The following is a 22,170-nucleotide window of genomic DNA, read 5'->3' as shown; positions in this document are numbered from 1 at the left end:
ATGACATTTTTTAAAATTGCAGTATTAACATTGTATGAGTTCAGAAATGATGCATATGAGGCTCTGTTCCTGAATACTTTCCAAAGGTGATGGGAAATATTGGAAACTGTGTCAAACTTGCCTATTAAAAGCAGCACTCTTGCTTATGGTCGATCAGTCAAGTTTTGAAGCTTTCAGTGAAGTTCAACACATTTACATCAGCCAGACTGAGTAGAAGCAACAGTGAGAAAGCATTTGTGGGTGGGGGGAGGGAAGTATTTGACTAAGTATATCAAGGACGACAGTGCAATCAAGATATTTTATACAAATGTAGTTCGACATATTATTCAAAGCACTCTGATCCTCCAGTGGGCCCTGCCACAGGTTATACATCCGAGCATTGCCAGATACTGGTAAGAGAACATTATGGGTACTTCCTGGCTAAATTTGAATACTAGATCTTTCTGGCCATTAGCCATTATAATATCACAGTGCTCTCACTTTAGACTTCAGCCTTCAGTGGGCAATGATTATATTTTTGTATTTTTGTATTTTTGTATTTTTTTTTTTTGTCCCCCTAGAGTGACTTGTACCAGGGAGACATCTATCCTGACACAGCCAGCAACGAGCCAGCAGCCTCCATACAGGAATGGCAAGGGGGGAAGGTGTGCTCCCCAAAGACAATGAGCATGCAGCAGTTTTACGTTGCAAAGGTACCCTCCAGTGGCACCGGCTCGGGCGGCCTCAAGTCTGGAGGTCTCAAGGCCGGCGGTGGCCTCAAGCGGAAGGAGCCGCAGCAGGTCGCGGAGCCGGCCAAGCCAGCAGCTCCCGCAGCCGTCACGTCCGTGAAGGCCCCGACGCCAAAGGCAGCACCATCGCCCGCACCTTCAGCGGTAAACCTCTCACCCTTCTCATTTTTTCACTTATCATTGATTCTTGGGGGTAGTAGAATCCTTGGGTTTACAAGCTCTCCTCTCTCCTCTGCGTATGTCCCATCTCATCTCTTGAATGCCAGCAAAAGATGAAGATCCAAATGCTTCGCTAATAGCCAATGAAGACTGTGGGTCCAATATTTTCATATTTTTGTCATCAAATTGGCACCTATGACTTTTACATGACTTAAAGTGGTCCAGCAGAAAGATTATATTTTACAGAAATCACCATCTTTTCATCATCAAATTGGCATCTCTGAATTTCACTTGTCTTACATTGGAGAAGGATTTTATTTTACAGAAATCATCTTTTCATCATCAAATTGGCATCTCTGAATTTCACGTCTTACATTGGAGAAAGATTATATTTTACAGAAATCATGTTTTCATCATCAAATTGTCATCTCTGAATTTCAGTTGTCTTACATTGGCGAAAGATTGTATTTTACAGAAATCATCTTTTCATCATCAAATTGGCACCTCTGAATTTTACATGTCTTACCCTGAAGAAAGATTATATTTTTACAGAAATCATCATCTCAAATTGGCACCTGAATTTTCGCTGCTTGTCTGTATCTTACACTAGAGGAAGATTACATGGAAGTGGTTGAACTTTTTAGCTTTTATCACTAAATCAAAAAGAAATTAACAATAATTGCATAGTCTAGAGAGAAAAACAGGAACGTTAATCTTCCTTTGTGTATTGCCAATTTAAGGATCATCTTGATAGTACAATCAACAAACGCAGCTGGAAAAAAGCAATTGTTTATGAGCAGCAAGAGGCTAAAATGAAAGAGAATTGTTTAACCTCTGACAATATACAACAATGGGTAATAGCATTGTATTAAAAAAAAAAAGAAGAAGAAAAGAAGAAAACACTGAACTTAATCATAGAAGTGTGGTTGCTTGGACTTTGTGGGTGAGTTGGCAAAAAAGAAAATCTCTTGTTCCTTCACATTTTCCCTGCTTTAATCTCTCAGAAACTTCATCCTAAAATAGCAATGACAACTGATACAGAGTCCCAGGCCTCAGGAACAACAGAGTTCAGTTGCTGGCACTCAGGAGAGCGTCGCTGTCCTGTGTGCCCAGAGCAACGCCTCTACCAGTCATTGCCTCGCATTTGCCCACTTTAGCCCGAAACTGGCTTCACCTACGCGTACATGTACATACTCTCCCATCGTAAAGAAGTCATCCTAATCATAACTTCCCTCCCTTCCAAAGTTTATTCAGAAATCCCCTATGGCCCTGGTATTGGTTCCACTGCAGCAACGATAAGATGCAGTAGGCGGGAGCCTGTGCAGAACTCCTGCAGTGGGCATCATTTAGAGACTATATGTGACCCGCTACAACAAAAAGGTCCTAAAGTCGCGCAAGGTCAAAGCCGTGAAAATTGAGTTTGAAGTCAGAGCATTAAAATTTGTCAAAACTTACGATTTTCTGATTTTGATGTATTATTGGAGTCTAACATGTCTTCTATCATCTGTCGAAATTTCGAAGCAAAATGATCAAAGGAAAGACCAAAAAATAGCGTTTTTCTGAGCCATGTTTTTTGGCGTTTCAACGAAGCAGAAACTGGTTCGAAAATTTGGATTGAGCGCCACAGATAGGTTCCGCCCCTAACAACGACCAGAGTGATCTCATTGGTCAGTTTGCTGCTTGCTGCTAACCGAAGCATGAAGCTCGCACACTGCCCAGTCGACTGGTGCGTGCGGGCGGGATGCGCTATGCTCAGCCGCTTCTCACATCCTGGTCACTGATTGGTTGGTGAGGAGACCGCCGACACTGATGTGCTTGACTGAACTCTTCGGGGGTTGCTAGGGCTTACCTTCTATTGTCCAGAGGTGAAAACTGACTTGCGTGTCCCTTGTCGCGATTGCGTCGAAAGGAAGACTTTTAGGGCGCTTTTCTAAGAAACAGTGATTTTCCAGACGTCTCGACATGCTCTCTTTTAAACATCGATATCTCCGCAGCCGATTATTTTTATAAAATGTGTTATATATCAATTTAAAGCAGAAAGATTAGGGGATTATATCATGCAATTTTCAAATAATCAACCTCGCCCGACTTTAGGATCATTTTGTTGTAGCGGGTCACATATGTTCCCTCTCCTGTTTCACTCAATGAATTCACATCATCTTGGCGCTCATCTATTGCTAAGCAAAACAAAAGATATAAATGAAGGCAAAACATTGCAAATCCCTTCTCTAATTGATATGTAATTTATTTTTTTCTAAATCAAAATTATTATTTTTATGGGGGGGGTGGGTGGGTGGGTGGGGGGGGAGGCTCCCAGGTCCCCCCTTCAGATCTCGGCCGTCGACCACGTGATCGCGACGAAAATTGGCACACACATTGGCTATGATGTAATCTAAAATACCTTGAAGTTAATTTTTAAAAAAATTATAATTTATGCTAAATTATGCTAAATTATGCGTAATGATGCATGACATTAGACTATTTTGTATAAATCACAAAATAAAGCTCAAAACAGGCACATTTTTTGTGTAAATATTCTTTTTAGTGTCCTTAGCAAATGTAATAAAAAAAATTGTGACATCAGAAAAAATTCTTCAGTATTTTATTGTTTTTTTTTATTTCTTATGTATTTCTCCTTTTTTTCGACTTTATGTTTTTCATTGTTTTTTTGATGAAATTTGTCCGCAAGATCGCTCCGAACAAGAAAATGTGTTATTCATTGATTTTAATCAATAAAACACCAAAATAATCATGCTTTTATGAAATTTGCCTGTAAGCACAGTTGCATTGAAATTGTACACGAATTCACATTTTTGAGCAATTTTTGGTCAGACATACATGGACATATTTAGGCGTAACTTCAGAACCACGCGCCCAGGCGTCGCAAATTTGGTGTCAAAAGATGCAGGAGACTCGAAAGAAAAAAAGTCACCAAACGTCGCGGCGATAGCTTTTTGCGATTGCGATACATCGCGCGGAACGTCGAGGGGGGGCCTCAGAGGCCCCCCTCCCCCGGCCTAGTTAGGGTTAGGATGTCCTTGCCCATGGCATGATTTAGATAAAAGAAAGAAAAAAAGTATGCTCATGTTGTTGATTCTAACCCATGACTGTAATATCTTTGATTTTTTCTTTTCTTTTCTTGTTAGTGGGGATAGGAATTGCACTGTAAGGCCTACCAAACAGTTTATTGCAGGTTTACCTGGCATACCTGTTTCACGGCAATATTGATATCTTTCACATTATCTGTGCCGAATGGTTTTTTGGCTACACCAGACAAGACTGTTACATGCCACCGAGTGCAGCCTACTTCAACATGGCTCTTGAAGACAAATACACCTTGTATTTATGCCGCTGAATCGATCTTTTTTTTTTTCTTCTTTTTGAGGATGAGGGGAGGTACAATGGAAATCCACTTTTGTATCCCAGTCATGATCCATAGCTTTTCTGCAAGATGCATACCCTGTTAAACCAAACCCTTAAACTATTATCTAAGCCCGAACACTATGGAAAAAAACCTCATAATACCCTAAAAGTAAGCGTAACCCTAAACCCTAAACCTAGTCCTGAAATCGTATTTTTGATGGACATACAAACGTACATTCGTAGTACCTGCAGCCCATGTCACATTGGATTTACTGAATGGGCATAATACAAAAATAGGCAAATTCACGCATTGCAACTAATAGGCGTATCACTGGCCACGGAATACATCCACCTTTTTTTAACCTTTACAGGACCACAGATTTGAAATGGTCATCACTATTGTGCATGTTTGCTCAGTCTGTGAGAATGAGAAGGTTAATAAAGTCCATGACTCATAGCATACTGTAGCATGTACATTCACATGCTGTACATCTCAGATATGAAATGCATGTATTTCAGCTCCCCCACTTCCTTCAAGATTTGGAAATTTCCGGTACCAAGTCGTTGTACTCACGACACTGGGCCATATTTGATTCCTCAAACTGCGTATTGACTAGTTTTACATCGTATAATCTGAGCTAGAAAAGGGCAGAAGTGAGAAAGGAGAAAGTATGAATGTGTGAATTTGCACATTTGTGTTCATAATACTCCGTCATTAATTAGAGTTAGTGTTTGTAGTTTTCTTTTTTAAATGATGGTCTTTCTTTTCTCGAAATTGATTGCCTTCTACCAAAACTGTGCTGCTGGCAGTATAATTGCACACCATCAAGTCTGAATTTGCTGTTAAACATACAATACAAGTTTAAGAATTTGGATGGTTCATGCTACTACATGTACACCATTAGCCTATATTTAAGTCTGGATTTTAAAAAGAGAGAGAGCAAAGGTATGCAGCATGAAGGTCAGGTGAAAGTCAAGCCCTTCAGATGGCCGTGTAACTTCTTGCTTTGTTCACCCAGTGATTGGGGATTGTTCTTGAAATGAGGCAACTCTCAGTTTCGAGGTGCAACGGTATGCTCGAGTTCAAGAGACACTTAATGCAGACACATTGTATTGTAGGCCTGCTACAGAGGAAGAAAAGTTTTATTTTTTTTATTTTTTTTTTTTTGTATGTGAACAGATTTGGTGCTAGATGTAGTAAATGCAGTGGCATTTAAAAAATCAGATCTCTTTATTCTTGTGCATTATTCAGTCTTTCATATAGCTAGGAACATTTTTCTCTTTTTTTTTTTTTTTTGCACTCTTCTCTTTCTCTGTATCTTTCTTTTCATATCATAGTCTGTTAGGAAATTCACTCATGAGGGAGATAAAAGGAACAAAACAAGAGGCAGAAGGCAAAATATCTTTGGTGGTTACTCTGGGTAGGGCATAGGCCTGTTACGTGCTGAGATTCCTATGGCCATAGTAAAGGAAGAACCAAACCAGGTTCACAAACGGCTGAGAGTCTAGTACCAGAAGTGATCTATGATGCTTGCTACCTCTGACCGTAGCCACTTAGCCTTATGTCTTTTTTTGTTAAGTCATTTTTTAAAGAAGCCTTTTGCTAATGGCTGTTTTTGTGAGTGAAATCAGTGTTGATTCTATGTTTAATTCCTACCTTTTTATACTGTGCTCGCACAGTTTGTCTAGATTTCTGCTTACTTTGTTTATATTTGTTACATGTATACTTTCTGATGTGCACTCACCTCATCCTCACAATGCCTTTGATTTTGTTTTTGAAAATAAAAACAACTGAAAAAAAAAACCTTCCACGCACACAAAACAATGATTACACAAAAGACCGAGGACAAGCCGGAAGAAAAGAAGTCTGACCCAGAACCAGCTCCCGAACCCGAACCCGAACCCAAGCCAGATCCGAAGCCGGAACCTCCCAAGCCTAAGGTGGAGCAAGTTAAGGAGCAGAAGCAGGAACAAAAGCAGGAGCAGAAGGAGGAGCAAAAGAAGGAGTCGAAGAAAGAGGCGGCAGAGACCAAGCCTCCCATTTCTGTATGTTCTTCCCTTCTTTCTCTTTGTCCCTGCGACAGTTCTTCTTCGCATGCATGCTCATGTTTGCGTGTTTATAGCCAGCCGGATTTTGGCCTGTCTTGGACGTAGCCGTAGATAGACTAGTGTCTCATCCCGTCACTTCTGCCATGATTATCTCATCACGGAACGTGTGTAGCCGATACACTTGTGTTCATCCATACTCTCTCACCGAAGTGCATAACATACAGTATAATGTACTAGTATATTGCTGGCATTAAGTGTCCACTGTCTTGTCTGTCTGTCTGTCAGTCTGTCTGTCTGTCTGTCTGTCTGTCTGTCTGTCTGTCTGTTTGTCTGTCTGTCTGTCTGCATGTGTAGTGTGTTCCAGGTCTGCAGAGATTGGTCCGGAACTTGTCGCTATGTGCTCAGTCCGCCTCTCATGTCCCTGCTTGCGGCTGCAGGGCCCAGCATAGTTTTCATGTTCAAACAAGAGATCCAGCCTGTATGGGCAAGGGCAGTTCAAATGTACACAAGATACAATGTGTTGCTATGATTAATTGGTTGATATCAGTCTTTTGGAGCATCAGTGTTTAGTGCAGAGAGTCAAGAGTATTTTGTTTACGGAAGAAAAATGTAAAAAAAAAAAAGAGACATTGAAAATCCTAGTTTATTATGCTTGGGAATAACATGACATAACCACAACTCAGAAGATATTCCGTTGCTGTGCCAGTTCAAGAAAACGATCTGTTGGCACTTAAGGATATATTCTTTTAAAGATCTGTTTAATAGCTGGTCGCTATGACCAGCAGTTGTAATGCCTCCTTGACTAGCGTAGGTGTCACTTGTAAACCTCCTCTTGAATCATTTGCTTGAAAAAAAAAAAGAAGAAATCACTCTCTCCAATTAGTCCCCATGCTGTTGAGGAAGTTGCAGATGTAGAGTCCTGGTTTTGTGTGTGTGAGTCTGTGTGTATGTGCGTGTTTGTCTGATCAGATGACATCTCATGTGTCGTTTTAATAGTGTGTGAGCGGGCAGTGCATGTGGGAAACAGCACAGTTACATCAAGCTGGGCAGGACGGACACCTCGGAGTGGTCTCCCTCCCTCACTTTGGCACCCATATATACGTTGGGTCACTGCCTCAACATATTCGCAACTCTGGCCATTGCTCTCATCTCAATGTTTGTTTGTTTGTTTGTTGTTGGTTTTTTTTTCCACATGTGACCTGTCGCCATGCCGACTATTGATTTATCTGACGTGGGTATCTTTTTTCATTTTTTTTTTTTTTTTTGCACCTTAATTTTCATAGTAGTGATACTTGATAATGAGAGAATGGGCTTTTAAAGTCAGAAGCAATCTGTATGACAGGACATGTAATAGACATGCTTTCTTACCTAAAGGGGGTGGGGGTGGATCAAACAATGTAAATTGATGTAAATGAGTGTATCGGTGTTTTCATTGTTGTCATTGCAGAGTCCTTCCAAAATCAAAGAGAAAATGACTAAACATATTAACATAATGCAAGTGTTTATGTTTATATTAAATCAAAAAGTACCCACACTTTAAACTGATGAGATAATGAGATGTTAAAAAAAAAAATTATGATAATTATTACAGACAATTAATGAAGACTGAAGAATGTAAAGATTGCTGGGTCAATGTGTGTTCGGAAAAACTGTGATTGTTTGTTTCTGGGTTGTGAGGAGATTTTACATCTTGGCCCTTAGTAAAGCTGGATATAGCCCCCTTGCCTGATAGCGGAGAAGTAGATCGACCGGCTGCGAGTGCACTTGTGAAAGGAGATTATCACGGGAGGTCCATCTGGGAAGCTTGGTCATTTGTGATTGTGAAGCTGTTCATATCAAATCATGACCGGTCATTTTTTAAATCTATTTCTTTCATTCATTCACTCACTGACAATTGTCTTGCGAATAAACATTCATAACAGCTCTACATCCATGTACAGATTTTTGGTGAAATTCAGCAGCAACGTGTGTACATATATTCATATCAACTGAATAACCTAATAATTTTTAAAGAGCTGTTAGAGCTATGAAGTGTATGTGAACTATGCATGAAAAACAGCATTATACACATGTATCTGTAACGTAGATAAAAAACAGACTGACTTTCCTTCAAATATATAGCCTCATTTAACTAACTAATCTGTGCTATTCTCACCATGTGCCAAGTTTAGAGTTCTACACACTTATTTATTGTATGATATGACTCTCTATGATCTAAGAGTCACCATTATTAACAGGAATGCCCGTAATAAACTATGATGTGTGTGCTGTCCATTTCACACGATTGGATGTCGTTGCTGTTGGCTGCGCACGACTTTGTCGTGTCCACATGGATCTCCGATGCACGACTTCTCTCCCCTATTCGGTTGAGGAGTTGCACAAGCAGGCAGGAGAAGACCATAGTGCGCAGACAGTCCATTTTAACGTACCTGTTCCATCATGCCAAGCATGTTTCCGTCAATATAAATGTAGGCTGGGCACGGTTTGTCTTGGAAAATATGCATGTATCTTGTGTGTTTATAAACTCCAATTTGATCTTCGTACTTGCCCTGTACCTCTGTTATACCCACGTTAAACTGTACCTTTTGCAAACTTTGTATTCTTTCATAAAGCCCCAAATGTCGTGTTCTGGTGTGGCAGAGCCGAATATTTTTTTTTACCACCCAATCATCTCATGGGATAGATCAGACTTGGAGGAAGTTAAACCGCCAATGCCTTTTCATAAAATGATTATAGTAAAGAATGTGCGCAGCAAGCTCATTTTCCTACACGGGATACAGGCACACTTCACAGCTAGACTATGGTAGTCTCAAACATCAAATCATATTGGAAATCACTTTGCAAGAATAGTCTGAATTCTGAAAGCAAGGCACATTGAGCACTCTTGTCTATCTCTTGAGAGGACATTCTTACATGGAATTGAAATGTCACAGGATGTATGTACCCCCTTTTCACTCAGATACTGCGTTTATTACAGATATAGCAACGTAGTCATGGAGACGTGTCAACAAACAATATTGTAGTCAAGCACAAAGGGCCAGTGATGTGTCAAACTGTCATCAGGACCAGTATACATCATTGCACACTGTACAAAGTTTGGTGAAGATGTATCAAAATAAGCTGCTCCCCCACGTAAATATGTGGGTAACAAAATGCTACACACACACACACATCCAAAATGTATCCTCTCTTGCACCTCTATGTACGTCCAAACAGCCCAAAGCACCCACCCCTCCCGTAGTCAAGGTCAACAAGACGCCGGCGCCAGTGCCCGAGAGCAAGCCCCTCCCAAAGACCGGCTCGGTAGCCACGCCCGCCAACGGCAGCAACCTCCCCATCGCCGACATCCTGCGAGATGTGCGCAACCTGCGGAGCACCGTCAGCAAACACGAAGCGTGTATCGAGGCGCTGGAGGAACTTCAAGCAGTAAATCACTTTGTATCCCTTCTTCTCTAACTCTCTCTTTCTTGCTCGCTTTCTCTCTCTCTCTCTGTCCGTGTTTCTTGTCCTCGCCCCAAGCCTGTCCCCCTTTTTTACCGTCTGCGTATTCGTGCAGCCATCCCATTTTCGTCCTGACTTTTATCTCGCGCATGCTTGTTGTCTCTGCATCCGTGTCTTTCGTCACGCTCGTTCCTTCAGGAGCACTGTTGTGTTCTGAGGCCCTTTTCATCAAGAGGTTAGCAATTCTAGAGTAAAGTGCAATGATTGCAGTTGCTATGGCAACAACCAGTGAAGCTATAGCATTTCAGCTGATGCTATAGTAATTGCAGTTATTGCAGTTTGCCACAATTGCAGACATCTTGATGAAATCGGGCCTCTGTTGTGTCGTTTTCTTGCTGTGTTGCTTATCTTCTCTGATATAATCCTCATTTGCAGTTTCCACTAACGATGGATTTTACTGACGTTTTCCGATCACTTCTCTGCATCCCCCGACACGTGTTGATAATCCCGTGTTTGTGAGTTTCGAGTTTTGTTTGTGTGCATGGTCTGATCTGTGTGTACTGTACCCTGGGATGGCCTTATGCACCAAAGCCGTAAAACCCAGAGGCGTTGTTGTGGAAGTCCAGTCACGTGTGTTTCATAGGGTTGTCCTGTTTTCGCATGAGCACGGAGTGTTCTACGTCTGTCTGATTATTCATAGCCATTGCTTTACACCTTTTCTTGCCTGTGCAGGGCCTTTTTATCTGCAAGCTGAAATTCATTACTTGTTTATATACACACGTGTAGGACCTGCAGGGGAAAGAAAACCCTTCGCTATCCTTATCACATTTATAAGTCACAAAGTATTTTTATCAGGTTGTTTGTTTTCGTCATCAGAGGTTAGAGGAAGGTTGCCATGACGACGGAACCATCCTGCTGAGAGACTTTCCTGCAATCATCCCGTGGATCATCATGTCTCTTTATCGCCATCATTCTCTCACATTGTAATCTTCACACAGCTTCTTTCGGCTCTTGTATAAACAGTGTAGATGTATGATTAATCTTGCAATGAAAGCATGTGCGTAAAATGTGACTTCTGCATCACCTGGGAGTATATAGCAGACTGCTACTACAAATACATACACGTACCAGTAAAGCACATATATTTCTCTTTGGTAAATTAGTAATTTGCATCAAATCTCCCATCACAAAGAAAATAAATTAAAAAAAATATGTACTCTCATTGTTTTGGCGACTAACATCAAGACAAAATTTTGCCACACTCAGGCCTAAGCAGTTTTGTTTCTACAAATGAATTGATATAGAATATTTTGATATGAATGTACAGCTGATCAATGCTTCACTGCACCTATTCATCCCATTATTCTCTGTGCAGGACATCAACCTGTTGACAACGGGCTGATTTTGATATTAACACGCACCTCCCATAGACACCTGCCCGAGCATAGTCAGGACTAATTTTTAATGTTTTTTGGTTTTTTTTTGGTTTTTTAAATGTCAAAGTGGAGCTTGAATCATAAAGTATCGAAGTGTGTTGTCCTAGCCATTCATCAGCAACCTCACCTAGTCTGATTACTGAATATGTGTGTATCTATCTGTGAATGCAACAGTAGCTCATTTCGGATTCTAGCCCACTGCCTAAAGTAGTGAAATGAATTGAAAGTGAAAGTGGAATGAAAATAAAAAAGTACAACTTTGTGCAAGGATGCTTTGTTTGGAACAAGATTACAAAACACTGCGACATAACTTATCTGTACTCTAGCAAGTCTTACAATCAACGCAAATTTTGCTCTGTTTTTAAAGTTCTCTAAATTAAGAAAAGGAAAGAAAAGCTACTTCATTGGAAACATCTGCAATGATGGAGATCACAGTTCAACCCATCAACATTGCATCACTAATTTTTCCATGAATATCATTGTATTGTAATGCATGTAAAATTTCCCTGCCACTCTAAAGACCCCATTCAGACTCAAAATCTAGGGGCAGTTTGCAACCAGCAATAACCTCCATGAGAGCACCCTCTTGGGGCTGCTTAGCTTAAAACATTTTCTTTAGTGTAAAGGGCACAGATTGCAGGAATTTTTGAAGTGTGAATGCACCTAATTGTAAACACAGTATGACTGTACTGCAGCTTATTTGCCAATGCAAAAAGCCCTTTGGAGCACCATTTCATTGAAAGACCCTTCTTTGTTCTTAACATTACAATTAGGATGGCAACATATTAAAGCCAGCAGGTTGCAGATGCGCTGTTAAACTATGATAACTTTAACTTGGCTGATGAAGGAAAACTGATGTTAAGTGCAGTATGAAATGGGGCTTACGGCTCACTGAAGGGACTGTAGTGATTGTCCATCTTCTATTAGAGAAGCATGGCATAATGCAGGTTGAACTCGCTCTTATAGTTTGAGTGTGAATGTGGTCTGAACTTTTTTTGACCATCAGAGTTGGAATAGATTTGATGTGAATCTGATCTTGTTTGACTCAGAGAACATGTCAATTCCATCCAAGGATTCTTCAGCTGGCATGCTTGGTCATAATCTTGATTCTTCGCATACTGTAAAAGTAGATATTTTCGCTGACTAATTTTTCACACTTGGCGGGGTTAGAAGAGTTTCGCATGCTTTTAATTCAGCAGAATCAAGACAACTTCTGGAACATATGGCAACCAAAAATATTTGCGTGCCTTTATTTTCCCACTAGTTTCGGGTTGCGCAAAATCGCAAAAATTTCAACACTGCGAAAATTTCCACTTTTACAGTACCTGTAGATGATTATAATCTTCGGAATATGTGAGACAACTTTACCATGTCACTTTGTCTGTGTTTATTGGCAATTGTTCATGTATTCATATTACACGTGTACAATATTGTAGACTCACTCCAATGTACTGGCACTGTAGGCAATGCATAATTATCAAAAAGATTTTTTTTTTTTTTCTGAATACATGTATGTATACTGGCCACATTGATATTCAATCAGTAACAGTAAATCCCCAGTGTGTGTGTGTGTGGGGGGGGGGGGCACTCAGTGGCAAAGCACCAGTATAAAGGGGAAGATAGAAATGTGGATAAATAACATTTGATGTTTAAGCACATTGGAGCCTTATCTTCATTCAGCAATTACAGGTACAATGGGACATTATTACATTGTATACTAATACAACTGTAGTTTTGATGCATTACTCCTTACAACAGTTGCATTTCAAGTGTTGAATCCGATCTGACATCACACCAGTCTATGCATCAGTCTGAAATGTTGATGGAAAAGGGTATCATTAATCTCTTACAATTTGTATATGTGTTGGTTGTATTTTTTTTTTCTTTCTGTCATTTATTTCATTCTGTTGTTGTTTTTCTTCTTCCTGCATCTTGCCGAATTCGAATGACCAGGTGCATGCCGAGAATCGTACGAAATAAGGAGTTGTAGTGTATGAAATGCTAATAACTTTTTTTTGTTTTGTTTTTCTCCTTTCTTTATCTGTCCGAATATCACCTGCCTGTTCTGTTTTTCTTTCTTATATCCCACTTTCTGTACACCCTTTGCGTATCTGATTTTACTGCACTCTGTTTATTCGTACGGCACATCTAATGCCCCCTTTCGTTGTGATGTTTGTCATTTTGTTGATCTTTCTGATGCTTTCCTCTTATGTTCCTCTTGTCACCACCAATGCTGTCCCCTCACCTGAACTGGTGCACGTACTTCACACCTTGTGATATCCAATTCACACATTGATTTTGCTTTCACATCTTTCTCTCTTTTCTTTCTATCATTTCCCACCTTTCCTCACCTTTCTCGCTACTCCCTCTCCCGACACCGCCAACTGTGAGAACCAATCTTTTCCTCCTTTTTTTTATTTTCTGTTTCTCTTCATCTTCTTCCTTTCCTCCAATTTTCATTTTCCTTCATCCCTACACCCTTGTTGCAAATTTTGTGCATTTCCTCACCTTACATCCATGAAAACTTTCTTTCACTTGTCTTTCTACCCCTTGCCCCTCCTCTCCCTCCCCATCATGAATTTGTTCTTATTTTCTCACATGATGTCGTTGGCTTCCTATTTTCATCCTTCTGTCTATCGCTTGGCCCAATGCTCTTTTGCCTATCCCTCCCCCCCCCCCATTTTTTTTTTTCTTCCAAATTTGACATTTTTGGATTTCCTCACATCATATTGGTTCCCTGCCCATTTGTTTTTTCCATTCTGTTGCTCCGTCCCCGCCTGTCTGTCTTGGTCCGTCCGTCTGTCTGTCTGTCTGTCTCGTTCACTCACACTTTCTCCGTCTGTCGCTTTCTGTCACCCGCCCATCGTTTCGCTGCAGGGCCAGAGTCAGCAGATCGAAGAGCTCGTCGCTGAGATCACCAAACTCAAAGCCACAGTCGCCGAGCAGGAGAAACGCATCGCTGCCCTCGAAAGCCGCTAGGAGAGACCTCAAAGAAAAAAAGAATCACGTAAATGCGTAATTGGGAGACCCTGTTTAATCCCCCAGATTCCAACGTATACTAATATCTACTCTTTTATCATTTGTTGGTGTATTGGAACAGGATGTACATATATATATTTGGTTATTCACAAATGAAAGCAAAGAAGAAACACAAGGACAGGTTGAACAATTTTAGTACATTATTACAAACTGATTTGAAAGTTTTGTCGAAATGTAGAACTCCTGGGTACTGTGTACTGCAGGTGTAACACTATAAAAGCGGTTGATGGCAAAGGTTTAGGTGCGAGTAATTTATTGTCACAGATTTTAGTTTGTGGTTAGACTTTCCTATACTGAGACATGTTTAACATTAAAAAATCTTTTTCGCTTCATGCATCGTACTATCATTTCGACGACACTAGTATCACCAAAAACTCTAATAACATTTTACTCCATAGATAAACGTGAGAGTAATTTGATGTCTTGGATTAGCAGTGGAATGTTAAATTTCTGCATGTCAAATGGTATAAAATCATTTCTCGGTATCGTTTGTCCGTAAAACTACCCACTTGTGTCTTACCTGTAATGAAGTTGTGTAGTGCCTTAGTCCCATGCATGAAAAAGCAGGTTGGAATTGTGCCACTGCCCTCTGCACATTGAGGAGTTGCGGTACTGTTGTATATTCACCATTGATCAAATCAATTTGCTGTTCTTGTCAACTGATGTAATGTAGGAAAATGGCAAAAAAAAAAAAAGACGCGTAATTATCCTTTTTTAACTTTGTCGAGAGTACTACTCCACACCTTGCAGACATTTTCTTTGTTAGCCAGTTTGTATCTTACTTTTTTGTGTTTGGACAATTAACATGACAGAGACAGAGACTTTATACAATGGCTTATTTTAGTGCAAAGGGAGCCAGACACATGTTAAATCTCATTGTTGCACATCAGCCAATCTGAAATGTCCATGAAGAGTTAATGCGGAGACAATGAGTGTGAGACAATTTCCCTTTTCGTAATTCCTTGCTGCTATAATTGAATGAAATGCCTTTGGCTCATCGTGTTATGGTATCATCATGGACCTTCATCTTTTACTGCAGTAGTGAGAAGACACACTTTAAACGAGATGGGAAGGATTTGGTTTTTGAGTTTGTGCTTGATGCTTTAAACGAGATTGTGGCACGTCACCAGTCCAGATGCAGTCAAATTTTTGTATTGTTTGTAACATGTTTGTTTGCTTTAAATCCTCCATAGCTTGGCTCGGACGAAATAGGCTGCTTTTTACTCTCTGTCTTCTTCTTCTTTCTGTTTAGTTGCACTTGCCTCCATCAATCCTGAAGCTCCTTGCAGATTACAGAGTTTTTCTTCAGGTTCAAACTAAACAAAAAAATAGATCACACAGAGATTGAGTTATGGAACCAGTGCAGTGTCCATGTAGACGCTGTTTAGGTGCTGGCCAGATGAGTTATGTCGTCATGGTGATGCATTCACAGCATCAGCTGGAACGTACCAAAGAGGAAATGTAATGCTAAGGGAGGAAGTTGTATGATAGTGGTGATCATGTGTAGAGATTATAGCTACGCGAGTAGTAAAGAAAGATGTCTCCACACGCATCGATCAAAAGGATGTCGTAAGCTAGTGATGTAGCTGACCTTGTGCACAGAAAAATATTGTAAACGGATTTAGAATCATGTTAATATCCAAAGCACTAAAAATAGGTAAAAACCATGCCATTGTCACATTGATGTATGTAATTGAGTATAAAGATGATCCCTGGCTTTGGGGATGTACACAATTATTATCAGTAGCAGCTGTTTAAATCAGTCTTTGTGTTTCAAGCAAGATATATTGTTTTTACCTTTTCTTGAAAATTTACAGATGTATGCTGATGTGTCTGGCATAATGTTACACTTCTGTAGAACTCGGACTACATTATTTCTGCATTCGGTCTTCCTTACAATATGAAATATTGTTTGCTTTAAGCAAGTCTTGACATAGCTATTTTCACTTATAACAGAGTTTTTAAGAATACTGTAGGTGAGCTCAATAGGCGTCTGGCGCATGCGTAGTGCAAGTATTAATTCTTTTAAGCACGTGATTGGCAATTTAGTGATTTGCTGACGATCGCGGTCTGCAGAGGGTGTTTTTTGTTTTTAATGATAGCAGTGAAAGTATGTAGTGACAGCATTTCTCTTCCTATGCAAAACAATGCGTTAGTTCATCCTGCTCATTTTCTGTCTGACTTCACTTTAATGATGCTTTCTGTTTGTTGATTCTCTTTAGAAGCTCCCATAAATGGACACATCTGCATTCGGTAGAATTTGTCGATTGAGCTTCCAGCGTTTTGAGTGGCCTCTGCCCGTTTGCCTCCTTGAGGCAGTAGATAGTAAGCAATGCGTAGCTCAATGTTTTTGAGAACAGGCTTTAATACCGACTATACCTCCTCACATGCAGAGCTGATGTGAATGATTTAGAAAGAAGCTTCGCATAATCTGGGCGGGTATCTGGGTTAGACGGCGTTACAAATTCAAATTGGGAAGATTAACATAATAGTGTATATTGTCATTGCAAAAAAAAATTTTAGTGGATTTGTAACAAATATGGATGAAGTGTGGTGTGTTTGAACAGACACGCTCAATGCGAGTATTTATTATTTTTATATTGCACTCTCTTTGCAAAGATTTACTCACCATTTTTTCTGAAGGTGTTAGCTGTTGTAGATTTGTTTTTCATGACAGCAGGTGGTAGTCGGATGGGAATTTGAAGAAGGCGAGCCAGTTCTGTAGATTTGGATTCTTTTGAAACTTTGCTCAAAATTTGAGAATGACTCAGACAAAATGAAAGATTGATCAGTGTACACCTCAATTTCCACCGTCGAAAAATTACATGTACATGTATGTCCAGACAAGCGTAGTGGCAATAATCATACAGAGAAACATTTTCGTAGTAGACTGAATTACGTCCATCCATCTCGTGGGTCACCTGTGTAATTCTTGGCAAGTATAAAGTGAGGTTAATGAAATATTTATGCCCCACGTATGTACTGTCTGTTTGTCACAAAAGAGAAATTATCTTTGTATAGTAGTGTTTTGTTTTTGTTTTTTTGTCAATTTTGCATTTAGGTCATAGACAATGCATTCTTGAGAATTGTACATCCTCTAATTTTATTTCAATGACCTTTAAATATATTGAAAACTAAAAGATCATACTCACCAACTGGTGTCATCTCCTTTCTATGCTTGAAGGAATACACGACTTGTGGTATCTGAGAATAAAATGATCCGCTTTTCAAGAAATATCGCTCACTGTGCTGTTTGCATCCAACGTTTCCTTTGTCTCGGCATGGTAGTGTTTTGAGTCGGGGATGTTGGTCTTGTGGTGCCTGCAGTGGTTCTGTTTGGCAAGTGGACTGTGCTTGTCGGGCGTGGAACGTTGTTCCATTCAGGACCTTTGAACTACATTGAATATGCAAATTACCTTGTTGTATTTGGGGTTTTAAAAAACAACTAAGAAGTACAGTGGATACAGAGTTTGGACCTGCAAAGTAACTGTGTTACTACAGGCTTGTGATATATAAATGCACTCTTACATTGTGTAATGGGATTCCACTGTATTGTTTGCCGTGGGTTATTATAAGATGGAACTTTCATATCAATTTGTTGCCATGCCTACATGAAGACAGCAGGGATGCAGAATCCGGACTGTACCGCATTCACAGTCTCTGTGCAGGTCTGTGGCAATTTTAAGTTGAGACGGTCTATGTCATGTGCAATTAGAAGTGTCATGAGGAGTTTATGATACTGTATAACAAGGCAATTTTGCAGGTCCTTTCATTTTTTAATTTTCTTTTTTTTTTTAAATCCCTGATTTAAAGATAGGGGATACCTTTTACAGACCTCCCAAAATGCAGCAAAACATTAAATATGAACCTCAGGGGACTTGTTTAGGCCACTGCTGAGAAATTTGGAAGTCAAGAGTTATCTACAATTTGAATAATGCGCAAAACTCAACTACTCAGTAGTTCTGTGTGTCAGCCACACTTAAGCCTTTTTGTTGCAGTCTTCTGTATTCTTTTATCTATAAACACAAATCTAAAAGTATAAGAGCTGATGTAATAACATATAGAGTGTGTGGCAAGAATGTATATAGAAATGTTTGTAAGTTTTGATGAACTTTTTTCACAAAATATACATGATGGACACACATGCAGTGCATGGGTCTGCAAATGTAGCCTAGTATTGTACTGGAATTTACGGTGAGCCCCGAAAAAAAAATCAATTCAAAATCTAACGGTCAATAAAAATGTACTAAATGTTACCTTCCACTTTCAATACTTTATGGGAGTTTCTAAAATGATACTCTCTTCAACATACCACTGTATTTATACAACTCTTCATTTAAGGCATGCAAATGGGATTCCCTACATTGTACCTTTAACTAGATGCCCACTCTCACAAAATTTCAGTGGTCCCAAGGTCTTTGTGAGGTTCACCTGTGTGTGTGTGTGTTGTTGTTGTTGTTGTTGTGCATACATGTATATATGTATTTACAATTTTGTATATTTGTTTGTGTTTGTGTCTGCGTCTGCGTGTGTGTGTGTGTGTGTGTGTGTGTGTGTGTGTGTGAACTATGGGCTACAAATTGTATATCACATCACTTTTTACAATGTAATGACATACTGTAACAGACACCAAAGAGTATACAGTGAGGCTGGTTTTCCTGAAATCATGAAGTCATTGATTTTTTTTTTTTATTATCATTTCAGACTCGAGTAGGCCCACATTACAGAACAGACAAGATGGCATACATGTCTCCAATACACTTACATTACTGTATGCACCATACATCTTGTAAATTGGTACTTTCGATACAATTTCGAGATTGAGAACTGCACTATGATGAAACGAGAAACAAGTATGTTGTCCGTCTTCAAGAGAAAAGTTAAGTGATTTTTCGCATTGAATGTGGTATATAGTGCATTTCTGTAACGGGAGGCAACACCCTTGCGAGTCACTTTTTTTCACTGACTTTGTTGACTCACAAGAGCCGCGAAATTATTCACGCTGCAAAATATACCACATATATTACATATATCATACATAATATCATCTGGTCACGTATGATCCAGTATGTCTCGAACTTTTCCTGCCGATTTGAAAAAGTTCATTTGTCATGAGATGGAATATCACAGATTATCATCTATATAGGACGTTTTAGCGGCGCATTAAAAACGCGTACTGCATTGTAGTCCGCTCAATTTTTACCGTTCAATATCAGAGCATATTGAACGAAACGCATAGGCCAACGTATTAATTCCCCATAGGCTACCGTTGTTACCGTTCAAGATCATACCATATTCAATTCTGTCTCGTCTATTGCGCGAGCACTTGCTGAATGCGCAAACGCTTGCTACTAGTGCGCGTCGTTTTTGTTACAATAAATTCACAAGCGCGCAAGCATCTTGCTAGTTGTTAGTTTCATGTACGCAGTTTTAGGGGCTTCCCCTTTTCAGTGCTGGGATGTGACTGCCGAGTCAACTTCAAAGACGAGTAGAAGCCAGGTAATTTTGTGCAGTTTACAAATGCTTGCACTACTTGATTGTATAGATGATAATAATTATATTGGATGGCCTTGATTCATGGAATACTATACAAATGATGCACAGGATAGAGTGCGTTAGTGTAGGCGTAGTGCACTCGAGGGTATTTACAATTGTGAAACATGCACGAGGCGAAGCCGAGTGCATGTTGCACTACATTGTAAATACCCGAGAGTGAGCTACGCCTCCACTAATGCCACGAAATAATCCTGTGCATCATTTGTTTTATAAAATGGGTCAAAAATTCGAAAACTAACAGCATTTTTCAGGGTTTTTCACGTACCTTTGCACGTCAAGACGTCCGAAAATGTTCGTCCCGAACATTTACGCACGTCGCACTCGGAAATCCCGCACATGCAGTATAGACGTCTAAGTATGAATGGGGGGTTGGGTTTCCGGACACTTTAGTTCCCGCATGAAAACTTACTTATTTTACATAAAATGTGCACCCTTTACCTTAAAGACTTGATATAGACTCCTCATATAGGCCTACTAGACAACATACTCTGAAAACGGCGTGAGAATTAACCTGCTAAATCGTTGGATTTGCCCTTCAAAGTGACTCCATATACGCGTCCGGTCCCACAACGCTTGGTCTACTGTTCTGTACAAAGTGTAGAGTATACGTACGCCACATGCACACATGTTATGCACAAGGCCAAGGGAAGAAAGGCTGGCCGGCCAGCAGCCCGAGCTAGAAGTTGTTTACAGGATTGACAGCCCCGCGCCGTACGCATGCAATTCATCATGAAGGAGCCGCCGAGCGCACAGACGATCGGCAATAGGATTTAACACGCAGTGCAATGGGACTAGAATAAAGGAAGCACATGTGACTCATTTCAGCGCTTCCTATTGGCTACATTCTTGAACCCATTTTATAACAGGGAATATTGCACTCGTTGGGGCCAATATTGCACTCATCTTTGATTCGTGCAATATTGGCCCTAACTCATGCAATATTTCCTGGTATCCCATTCATAGCCATCCAATATAATATAAATCTTTGATTTTGCTTTGTCTATATGTAACTTATATGGGCATTGCAACTGAGCTGAACAAATAGTACAAGCGTTGGGAATTGCATTGCAGCATGGAAGAGCACATTAAAAAGGAAAAATTTGGAAATAATTTGCACCTGTGCATATTACCTGTTTGATCTTTGGAAGCTATATCCACACTTTGTATTATCAAAGCAATTTTTTCTTACATGGAAGCAGAAAAAAAAAAGTGCTACAGTACCACCAGACTTCATAAACCTATTTCCATGAAAATGTTTATTTGATCCAATTCACATGGAGAAAAAAAAAATTGCTTTGGCAGAAGTGTTTTCATGATTACGGTAAATCTTTTTTGTCACATGCAATGTTTACTGATAAAATTGGAGCACCATGCTCTTGGCAAGAAATAATTAAAGCATCATAATGAGTGTACCCCAGTCATTACTATACATAAGCAGAATTAAAACATTATAACAATACAATCAACAACATGGGCAGCTCGCACTGCAAACCTGCCATAAGAACAACTTCTAATGACCACAAGAATCATACCATAGTCATTGCTATGGTAACAAGTGAAAATGCTGCAAAGTCACTATTTGTTTTTGTTTTGTTTGTTTTTTTATTTCCCTGTGTAATTATTTCCACTAATCTCTATAGGAAGTATCTGGACACCTCACTGGCCAATCATTTTGAAGCCACTGTGCCACCATCTTACTATGGCACATCACCCATACACTTGTGTCTACATCACAACACCACATGATCTTCGTGACAGTCTCTGCTGGAAAATGTGTGCATAAATGCGTAAAGTGTGGTAATATAGTGGCACGACGGCTTCACTTGTTTGTACAATGTGAATGGGCCAATGAGATATCCAGATTATTCCTACGGATGTTAGTGGATATTTTCAATGCCAGCTACACCGTAGTCTTTTATAAAGGTGAGTCTTTGGCAACAAGAGGCCCTTGTGATTCATGATCTACAGGATGAAATCTCTCTAGAATTTCCGTCTTTGATCTTCATGTACCTTCTCGCTTCTCTGGCGAATAATACCGACCTACCACCCCGCAATTAAATCATCACATTCATGTTTTACAGCATCAACGTATAATGCATTAAATAATTGTTATGTAATCAATCATCAGCACACCCTGTGGGAATATTTCAGTGTTGATATGGCATATACAGCTGTAATTAGAGATGGTGGAAATACATGTACCGGTACTGCAGTTTCTCATCATACATTCTTCTTCTTTTTTTAACAACCAACAAACAAATCATTTGAGCTTTAAATGGTGGAGACTACAGGACTGTACTCACATGGGAAGCAAATCTGCATTGAACACATCTAAGGTCCATATTAGCAAAACTATTCTTGAATCAAAATCCACAATTTAAATTTAGTCCACAGGTTAA

The 22,170-nt window shown here is 39.8% G+C and overlaps 1 protein-coding gene across 2 annotated transcripts in view; it reads left to right on the top strand.

The window, feature by feature from the left end:
• LOC140228033 (coronin-1B-like) overlaps positions 1 to 17,450 on the top strand; it is a 46,933-nt gene extending 29,483 nt beyond the window's left edge. Inside the window, exons 7-9 of one of the 2 annotated variants that reach the window (XM_072308433.1) lie at positions 561 to 872; positions 9,516 to 9,725; positions 14,054 to 17,450. In XM_072308433.1, coding sequence (XP_072164534.1) covers positions 561 to 872; positions 9,516 to 9,725; positions 14,054 to 14,155 — 624 coding nt within the window. In that variant the 3' untranslated portion in view covers positions 14,156 to 17,450. The remainder of the gene's footprint in view (positions 1 to 560; positions 873 to 9,515; positions 9,726 to 14,053) is intronic. The other variant, XM_072308434.1, reaches the window with a different exon arrangement.
• The last annotated feature ends 4,720 nt before the right edge of the window (positions 17,451 to 22,170 follow it).

This window comes from Diadema setosum, chromosome 4 (assembly GCF_964275005.1).
Source record: "Diadema setosum chromosome 4, eeDiaSeto1, whole genome shotgun sequence".
NCBI classification, from domain to species: domain Eukaryota; kingdom Metazoa; phylum Echinodermata; class Echinoidea; order Diadematoida; family Diadematidae; genus Diadema; species Diadema setosum.
The sequence above is the reverse complement of the archived record's forward strand: the minus strand, read 5'-3'. Positions and strand labels throughout refer to the sequence as shown.